General features: G+C 40.3%; 1 protein-coding gene across 2 annotated transcripts; it reads right to left on the reverse strand.

The window, feature by feature from the left end:
• Window positions 1-206: 206 nt before the first annotated feature.
• Window positions 207-9861, reverse strand: LOC117449145 (polymeric immunoglobulin receptor-like). Of its 2 annotated transcripts, none has more exons than XM_034086567.2 (8): window positions 9797-9861; window positions 8700-9029; window positions 5051-5386; window positions 4832-4879; window positions 4464-4562; window positions 3403-3440; window positions 521-2954; window positions 207-301 (listed from the first exon to the last, which is right to left on the reverse strand). In XM_034086567.2, exons 1-7 carry the CDS (start codon window positions 9837-9839, stop codon window positions 2793-2795), a joined length of 1056 nt encoding a protein of 351 aa, XP_033942458.1. In that variant the 5' UTR covers window positions 9840-9861; the 3' UTR covers window positions 207-301; window positions 521-2792. The 2 variants fall into 2 exon arrangements, with proteins under 2 accessions (XP_033942458.1, XP_033942457.1); XM_034086566.2 differs by having other exon boundaries at window positions 4452-4562.
• Between the last annotated feature and the right edge of the window lie 494 nt (window positions 9862-10355).

The following is a 10355-nucleotide window of genomic DNA, read 5'->3' on the forward strand; positions in this document are numbered from 1 at the left end:
GTGTGCTGGTCTCAGGTCAGTCTAAGCCCTCTCTCGCGGATGCAGCGGGCCAGCTGGATGTCCTTAGGCATGATGGCGACCCTCTTTGCTTGGTTCATCTTACTGGGGGGGCAGCTACATGGATGTCGGTGCAGTCCACAGTCATTGTGCAGTTGAAGGCAGAATGAATGTATTATTGACTCCGAATGAAGCACAACTTCATGTCATACAATACATTGACTTTATTTGTAATTGTGTGAAAACATATGAGCATTGATTAGCAAGCAGGACCTGCAGGAACAGAGCACGGTGATGGATGGAGCTGGGAAGAGAGAAGAATAAAGAAAACAGAACAACTTTATTATCGGATATTAAAAATTCAATTTCAAAACAAGTTGCCGCTCCTACAGTTTTCTAGTGTGTAAAGATGATTTCACTTGACCTATGCACAATATCACACTCAATACATGTGTGTCTCTGGGGGTGCATTGTGCCTTTGATGTATATAAATAATATACCATAACCAAATACTATTACGTACAGTGGAAATCAGGTTGCCAGAGCAGGTCAGTGTGCATGTTCCTCAGGGTCTCAGCAGTTACAGGTGAGGGAAAGGAAATAAAAGAGAAAAAGGTCAGTAACAACACTTTAAAGTAACAACACTTTGAATAATTACCTCTTCTAATCATTTTCTCTCAGTAATCACTCAACTACTGTCTTTCCAACAAACAGATTGACTCACCCTTACTGTCATCACAATGAAACACGTCCAGAAGAATCTGTCATGCAAAGCTCCCTGCCTGCCTTCGACTCTCCCTGACTGCTTCCTTAGCACCCGGTGGATGGCGCAGTATAGGCTACTCTTCAAATGTTTCACGAAATGCTTACCATCTACTCTTACTCTTACTTCATGTAATAAAATAATAACTTCATGGTAAGGCTACTAAAAATGACAAGGCTAAGTAATGTAATGCTAACTAACGTGCTCGCTACTCGTCGCTACTAGCTAGTTAGCTAGCTTGACTGTTCCATGCACAACATGTGTATTACCTGATATGTCTGAATCCGGCGACTCCTGGTCCTTTCATCAGACGGCAATCGATAGAACGAGCAAGTGGTTTGATCACTTATGTGATTACAACCTGGTACAAAGCACACATGCATCTTGTAAAAGTGAATTTATTTTTAGCAATCTCTTATTTATTGGAGGGAATAAATCGGTTATGAGATCTTCTTCTTCGCTTTAATACGAGTCGCAACCACTTGGAGCATTATCGCCTGTGACATCACTTACGCGAGCCAGAATGGGATTTGGGATTTGTAGTCTTTGTAGTCGCGTATTTTTCATAGTCTTATATTTCAACAGTTTTACGACAAAATGTGACTTTTTTGACATGGAACTTATTGTTTAAGATTGAGAAACATCATATGTGTAGTTCGTGGCACAATTCAAACGGGATCAAAAGATACGTGTTCTCTCTCCATTGAATTCAATGTTAATTTTTCGCTTCCGGGGTCCCATGGGCCGGAAGTAGATGGGCGTGACTTCGCCTCTCTATATGACTTGATCGCTTTAAACTCCGCACACTGAGCTCTGATTGGTCAGCAGGCGGTGCTTTCACTGAGTTGATCTCTTAGCCTGCAACCTAACCTTGTCCCGACCAGGTTAGCTGCTAAGCATATATTACCATGGAGATCTAGCCTGCTAAAAAGAGAACCAGCTTTGTAGGACAGGAAAGCCGGAGTTTTCCCTGAATTTAGCCGGCTAAGCGAAAATCCTGCTTCGTAGTATACCCCCCTGGTCACACAGCTGGGGGAGTTAACATGAAATACAGAAAGGAAGATGACGTTAAAGAGACATGACAGAACTACAAAGTGTACTCACTGAGGACGAAGAAGATCAAACGGTGGCAGACGTCCATGTTCGGGTCTCTGATGGTTGAACGCTGTCTCTTTCTTTCACCGGCAAACCAACACGTTTTCTCTAAACGATGGAGTCCCTGCTTAAAATACAACACTCACAGCTTGACTCTCCTCCAACGCCTGCATGTGTATCACGTATGGTTTCACTTCATATAGCTTTTAAATTATTAAATTATTGTCAAACACATTTCAGAAATAATTTACGATAACTTTTATTTGTATATGTAGAAATTGTGTTGTGAAGCAGATGCAGTACAGAGCAGGAAGACTGCTAATATAAAATACGATATCAAAAATAAAACGGTGCAAAAATATATATATAAACAATACAAAAAGGTTAGAAGTCTGACACATTACGCAACAGTATGAGGAGTGGCATCTTGTATCCCGCACTGACCACATCTAGTTTCATATCTATTTATTTATATTTCGCTATAACTAAACATTTCTGTAAATTAAGGCTTTAACCAAAATAGTCAATTTAATAGTCAAAGGTAATTCGGAGCAACATATCTTATGCTAATCTGATAACTTGACTAGAACAGTCTATTTTACAGAGATAACTTTAATACCATATCAAGTGTAATAAACTCAACTTTATAAATACATTGAAGCCATAAAAGAGCTTTTTACATTATATCGTTTAGCTGAGGCTTTTATCCAAAGGGACGTACAATAAGTGCAACCAGCTTTGACCTGAAGCAAACTGTTGAAGCGGCACGTTTGTGAACTAGAGCAGAGCTGGACTGATCATCACGAGGTCATTCAGAGCAGGTTTGAAATAAATAAATGGTTAGATAATCGTACATATTCCCACAAACATCTCTCTGTTTCAGAATATTTACGCGGCTGCTTAATCCACACCAGCTTCTTCTGCCAGACTGAGAGAGTTATTGGGGGTTGTTAACAGTAGAGTAGAGAGGGGGCTCATCAGAGCTAGCTTCCACCGGAGGAACAGAGTAGATAACACACTCAGAAAACCCGCTGTGGGACGAGCCGACGCTGACAAATTTGATCTCAGAGTAGGCGTGTTGACTCGGGTCGTCTTCAGCCTGGAGGGAAAAGCATTGCTTGATTAAATGTGTCTTTAACAACAGAACAAAACAAGGAACTGGACTTGGTTGTGAAGTAACTTAATACAAAACTGAGAAAGAGTTGTTTGTTTAGGTATTTTTTTCATTTACACGTATTATATTACTGCAGAATCTGTCCGAGATGAATCAAAGCCAAATCTGGTATTTCAGTAAATATGAAAAAAATGTAGCCGTATCGAGCTGATGTTTCGTGCTCCCAAAGTTAAAATTTGTATAACTTTTTGGGTGTATTTTGTAAACTCGCTGCAGAGACATCGTTGTAGTAATCAATGGTTTTGTCTCAACTTGGTTGTGTTTATTTGGCGTAAGTGTAAATTGAAGAGATTTCCCCCGGAGACCTCACATAGACCCTCGTACACTTTGTTGGTCGAGAGAAGACGGTGTTAGTCTATTTTCTCAAACTCACCTCTGGTTCAGAAGCACATTGTGTTTCCACATGAGGTTCTGAAAAACACAACAGTACTTTGAGAAAAAGAATAGGACCAGATTTTCAAACATGACATCACACATTCCCCATTTGAAACACTATTTAGGCCAACCGTTAAAATCAGAGTAAAACAAGATAAATATGTGTTTTGAGTTTGTAAATGTGACGGCTGTCGCCTCTCCGGTCCTGGTAATTCTGTTTTGCTGTATATGTATGTAAATGAGCTGTGTAGTTGCCCCAACGTCATTGGCTGCCATCTCCTGGTCCGCCTCCGAGGACACTGATTGGAGCACGCCGGGCTCGACGCACTCCAATCCCCATGCAGCCCCAGCGCACACCTTCCGGAGATGACTACAAAGCCTGGGGACACCTATCACTCGGGAGGCTCTGCTGCGATCAGACGCCTCACGCATTTTGCGTCCGGTCTGAACGCAGCATTAAAGCGAGCTCCGCGCTGCAGTGGAAAAATCACCAGAAGTCCTAATGTAAGGGGTCATTTCTCCCAAAAAAAATTGTTTTACTCACTATATCAACATCCCCACCAAAGATATTTTCCACCAGCCGCCACTGAGTACTACTATATGTTCTATGTTCGTGATGTTGCAACTGACAAAGCATAAATCTAGCACCTGTTTCCTAGCAACAACTGAAGGATTATCTCTCTACAAGAACCACTGATAACAAAACTTTTAGACTGAGCAGCAGTTGGGTTATTTTAAATGCTGTAAATTAATATCCGTACCTCCAGTCTGGTGATGGGGGATGGACATTTTGTGTGAGAAAGTTATTTTAGAATTGTGCGTCTGCTTTTAAAGTTAATATAGGTAAAGAGAAAACTACAACTTTTCAGTGAGACATTTGTAGTGTGTGTGTGTGTGTGTGTGTGGTGTGTGTGTGTGGTGTGTGTGTGTGTGTGTGTGTGTGTGTGTGTGTGTGTGTGTGTGTGTGTGTGTGTGTGTGTGTGTGTGTGTGTGTGTGTGTGTGTGTGTGTGTGTGTGTGTGTGTGTGTGTGTGTGTGTGTGTGTTACCTGGTTCCTCACCTTTGGCTTTACAAATCCTCTTCCTGCAGAATACCAGCACAGACAGTGATGACACGATGACCAGGACGACCAGAGTCAGAAACACATACAGGACCACATCTGTGGGTGTTTGAAGAGTTAAATGTAAACCATGACATCTAACACTTGAGTACCCATAATCCATTTTGTTTTTTAGGGGGGGGACAGGTTATCTTTAGGTGAAGTCAACAGTATTTGCCATATACTGTCGAAATAGAGTAAATCTTTTGAAAACTGGGAACCTGATTTGGAGGTTCAGCATTTTAAAATCTACTTTTGGACATTCTCATGCTCTTTCATGTTCACAAGTTGTTGAAACGTTATCTAGTAAACACAGTGTGTGGATGTACCTTTAGTTGTTTCAGGGTGCTCTGTAGTTTTAGGAGAAGTGGTCAGAGCTGTGAACAAAAACAAGCAGACAAAGAAGTCCTGATGAGAGAAATGAGATCCTCCTGGGTGTCTGTGTGTGTCGGCTGAACTGAATTGAGAGTTGAAAGCATCAGCAGCTTTCAGTGAAAACTGTCTTCAGAGACGTGAACAAACATTTTCATCATCAAGCAGAAACTCACCATCAGTGACGATGAGCCTAAACCTCTGGTATGGATCTTTAGAGTCAGGTCTGCCCAGACCACACCTGTACCATCCTGAGTCAGACTGGGTCAGCTGTTCGATGCTCACATACAGAAAATATCCTGTTGGAATTATTTGAGTATATCTGATCCTGTATCTGCCATTTTCCTGATCTGATTTGCTAGTCGTTTCAACAAGATTGTCTCCTTGTTTGCATTCTTCCTTGCAGAAGTACTTCTTGGGTTTATATTGAGTAATACGGCATCGAACAGCAATATTTCCTCCAGTTCTAGCATCGATTGTTTTTTCGGCAGAAGGACCACCGTCCAGCATTGCTGTTGAAAAAAAACAAACAATCAAAAGTTACTATGTGTAGATTACAAATCTTAGTTTCACCATGTGTGTTTTAAAAACTTGATCCAGTCACTGAGGGTTAAGGTGTGACTCTTGATGAAGGCTTTTTAACTTAAAGGTCCCATGTCATGGCCATTTCTACTGATCATAATTTCTCGCTTGAAGCCAGGAAAAGGACTGTGACATTTTGACCTGTGCTGGACTATGGGGATCTGGTCTATATGAATGCACCTGCCAATTGCCTGGTCAAGTTAGATGCTGCGTATCACAGCGCTCTGAGATTTGTTACAAACTGTAAAGCATTAACCCATCACTGTACCCTGGATGCAAGGGCTGGTTTGCTTTCACTAACTGTACGGAGGCTCAGTCACTGGTACATTTTTATATACAAAGCCATGTTAGGGACACTTCCATCTTATATCTGCTCCCTGATCTCACGGAGAATTGTAAGTGGCTACTGCCTGAGATCGAATGCTGTGGTTTTATTAAATGTGCCAACTGCTAGGACTGTCTTAGGGAAGACAGCTTTTAGATGCGCAGCTCCTCTGTCTTGGAATAGTCTGCAAATTAAATGGAAACTGAACAATCTGGTGCCACTAAATGTTTTTAAGGCTCGGTTGGATGCTACTCAATCGGAAGCTATTGGTACCTGCACATGTGGATAGTTATGTAAATTGTAAACCCTGTAATGATGCTGTAAGATGACCTTTTTGTTGTTCTGTTTATGTTTTTATGTTTCATGTGGAACCTACTTGAGCAGGTCTCCCATAAAAAAGAGATCAAAGATCTCAATGGGATACACCTGGATAAATAAAGGTTTGAAATGAAATTGTTGAGGTCTAAACAACTGGTTTATTGTGCAACATTATGGAAAGTATATCCATGATGAAAGAATACAACGTAAAGCGACACTACAACTCAAATCACGGCTCGTTTTCTGCCAGTTTTCCCGTGGGCTCAGAGGAACGGAGAAGGAAAGTACGGGGACTGCTAGCATCATTTGAACGGAGTCAAGTGGCTTTTAGTCGCTTTTGCACAGAACAAGAGAGAGCTACGATAGCATCCCTGCGAGTAGCTTGGACACTAGCCAGACAGAAGAGGCCCTTTACCGACGCGCAGACCGTTAAAGAGTGCATGCTTGCTGTCATTGATGAAGTGGTTATTGACCAAAAAGTAAAAGACAGCGTCACTTCAGCCATTACAAAAATACCTCTCTCAGACACAACACTTCGCAGAGATGAATACTTGCAAAGGATGTGTCGGGGAAGCTTTTGGAAAACCTTCGAAAAGCAGAGTTTATATCAATCGCTGTGGACGAATCAACTGACTGTGCTGACATGGCCCAGAGTGCATCTGTGAGATTTTTCGATGGAGTTCGCTTTAGGGAAGAACTTCTGGGGCTTATTGCGTTGGAGGGACACACTACAGGTGAGGTTATCTTTCAAAAGATAGTCTCATTTTTTAACGAACGTCAACTGGATTTAAAAAAAGTTTGCCTGTTGGTCACTGATGGCGCTCCAGCTATGATCGGAGCGTCTATCTGCCATAGCCCCACACATGCAGTATTTACACTGTATTATTCATCAATCTGTGTTGTGTGCAAAGCTCAGTGGTGATTTGAAAAACACCATGGACACTGTCATGAACATTGTGAATTTCATTCGCTCAACATCCAGCCTACAACACCGCCTGTTCCGTCAGCTGCTTGCTGACACGTTTGCTGAACACACGGACTTACTCGTCCATAACGATGTCCGATTACGAACAAGTTTACTTGAATTGCGAACTGCAGGGTCCCGAAAAGTCTATCGCTGATTTGGTTGAAAGACTTTGTGCCTTCAAGACAAAGCTAACGATCTTCAAAACAGACCTAATGACAACACTACTGCTGCACTTCCCAAAACCCTGTGCATTTATGACCACATCACCTGAAGCAAACATAACGCCAGTCATGACAGACTTCATGACAACATTGACTGATAACTTTACTGACAGATTCCAAGGCTTCAGCATTCCAATTGAGGTATTGCAGTTTGCCCGTGACCCGTTTTCCATCAAGCCTGATGCAGACTTCTGTGTAAAAGTACAATAGGTAATATCTTGCATTGATGAGAGCCTCTTTCAGATGGAGCTGGTTGATGTGCAGTCTTCCTTTTCTTTAAAACAACAGCTCCTGCAGTCTGAGGGTGTAGTGGACTTTTGGTCTAACCATGTTAGCCAGTATCAGTACCCCCACAATGAGGAAGGTGGCCTTGCTTATACTGACAATGTTTGGATGTACTTATACTTGTGAGTCTAGCTTTTCTCATATGAATGCCATCAAAACAAGGGCACGTTGCTCCATGACCAATGAGAAGTTGCATGAGTGTCTCAGGATTGCTCCACTTATGAGCCAAACTATGCTGAAATAGCTAAATCAAGGCAGTGTAATTTCTCTCACCGACTCAAACAGGCTAAACAGGACAGAAGTCTGATGCCTGGTATGCAGATCTGTTTTATGGTCATTCATTTTATGGTCATTCAAACAAGCCTACTAACTGTTTTGAAAAATGTTTCCAAGATATGAATGTTATTGTGAGTCTGATGGCTATTGGTTTACTATGTTCTATTTGCATTTAGTATTACATTTTATGGATTTGTGTTGTCTTCAATGCACCTTATGTATGCTTGGAAGTGTTGAGGATATTATACACAGGGCTACTTACTGTTAATGTGATGAATACTGTTTTATTATATTCATCTTGTTTTGTACATTAGTGGACATGGAACTGTTGGGGGAAAAACCTCATGTCTCCTTAGTTTTAAAGATGCAACATTTTGCACTTTTGAGTCAAGCCTTGTAACCGAAGCTTACCTACTTTTTATGGACTGGTTGCTTTCTGTATGATTTCTGTTGATACAATTAAAGTTAAAAAAAGGGATGCACTTGACTAGTTCATTTAATGTATTAGTATCTATTAACACTACTGTAAGCAAGAGTTATTTGTAGTGATTCCTTGACAAAGTATTGTGTGGCCCACAAACCCCCAGTGATTTTCCTATTTGACCCACTTGCTAATGAATCTGATCTACTTCATTCAGATAAGAACACAAACAACAGTGAATATACTCATGCCCCCGGTGTTAAATTATTCATCAATTATATTCTAAACAATAATATTGAAATACACTTGTGTACGTGTTTCGGTTTATCAGTTACTTTCAGAAGACATGTAGGATTTAGATGAGGTAATGGTGAAAAGGTAAAACTATTATTAAGACAAGGAAGAAGATTCAGTTTTTAGTAAAACTCACCATCAACAACGATGATTTCAAAATCCTTGGATAAAGCCTGTGTCGAAGATGTACCCGCACCACAGCTGTAGCGTCCTGAGTCAGACTTGGTCAGCTGGGTGATGGTCACAAAAAAACCTCCATCTTTATGATCAATGCTGTATCTGCCTCTCTGAGCTGAGGCATCAGTTGTTTCAATGAGAATATCTTCTTTATCACAAGGTTCCTTACAGAAGACCTTCCTGATTCTATAAGAAGGAATGAAGCATTCAACTCTGACATCTTCTCCTTCAATTCGTGAATAGACAGAGACATGGGCACTGACGAGACCGGTGCTTCCATCCTGCAGAGCTGAACAAAAGAGGAACAAAAGATGAGCCATCATTAGTAGTGGGCAGCACTTCCTGTAAGATGTTGCAGTCTGATGACATCCCTTCCTGTTTCACATGAACACAGATCCTCAGAGTTAAACCACAGCCTGACTGAAGATCACCTTCAGCACTGCAGGTTAATGTGACCGCTCGGTCCTTTAGACACAAAGACTACATGAAGTCTCCATCTCTTACTTTAAGAGTTACATTAACGCAAATCCTTAAAGTACATCACCTAAAAAGTGTTTTATGTCAACACCACTTTTTTTAATTTATGACATTTTTGGACAAAACACTTCGATAGATAGATATAAACTTTATTTATCCCAAATTGGTATATTGTTTTTGTTCCAGCAGCAGTGTCAAGCCGTACGCGAGTTATACATGTTTAAAAGATACAATAAGATACAAATATAATAAAAAATTAACATTAGCGGCAGAATACAAATCAAAAGATTAATAAATGAATCAAGAAAATTATTTGCAGATTAAATGATTATGAAAACAATCATATTCATTATTTCACAGAAAGTAATGACTAAATGTTACTCATTCAGTGAGCAGATAATAACTGAGTGCAATGATGATGTACTTGTTTGAGGAAGTGAAGCATGTGTCATTGTCAAGCTACTAAAAAGCCTAATTTTGGAATATTTGAATAACTCGTACTGCTGGAGCCTTGCATTAACTTAAGAATAACAGAAAAATTATGAAATTACTGAGATGAAAATAAAGTGAAGTACTCACAGAAGAGGAAGAAGAAGCAGATCAAAGTGTGAGAGACTTCCATGCTTAGACTCTGATGGTGTACCACTGACTGTCTTTCTTTACTGGCCAACCAGGAACTTGTTCCTTCTTTAAATGATGAAGTCCCGCCTCCAAACACAACACAGCTCTACTCTCCTCCCCAGCGCAGAAACACTACGTTCTAAAAATACTCTATTGAATGTACTGAATTGTAAATATCAGCTAAATGTACTTTTAGTATCAGTAAAAGTAATAATTATGCATAATAGCTCATTTCATAGTGTTGTTTTAATATAGAATAAATAATTCTGTTTTGATGTTTAACAAATACGTGTAGGAGCATTTTAATGTTGTAGTGTGTCAAGGTGGAGCCAATTTTATATAAGCAGTACATTCTGCATCATATCATCATGTTTCGTATGTCAAACGTTACAAGTAGCCTAACTGAGTGTCAGATATCTAGTTGAGTAAAAAATGATATAATCTAGAAGCATTGCATTTAAATACTCAAGTAAAGAACCAGTTAGTTATGTACAAATAAGGTTAACACGGAAGCTTA

This window comes from Pseudochaenichthys georgianus, chromosome 7 (genome assembly GCF_902827115.2).
Source record: "Pseudochaenichthys georgianus chromosome 7, fPseGeo1.2, whole genome shotgun sequence".
Taxonomy (NCBI): domain Eukaryota; kingdom Metazoa; phylum Chordata; class Actinopteri; order Perciformes; family Channichthyidae; genus Pseudochaenichthys; species Pseudochaenichthys georgianus.

Coding starts and splice junctions, on each gene's coding strand:
- LOC117449145 (XM_034086566.2), bottom strand. CDS start 9,839: ATGGAAGTCTCTCACACTTTGATCTGCTTCTTCTTCCTCTTCT. Junction 9,030..9,796: donor CTGCTTCTTCTTCCTCTTCT/GTGAGTACTTCA, acceptor TCTTTTGTTCAG/CTCTGCAGGATGGAAGCACC. Junction 2,955..3,402: donor AATGTGCTTCTGAACCAGAG/GTGAGTTTGAGA, acceptor TTTTCCCTCCAG/GCTGAAGACGACCCGAGTCA.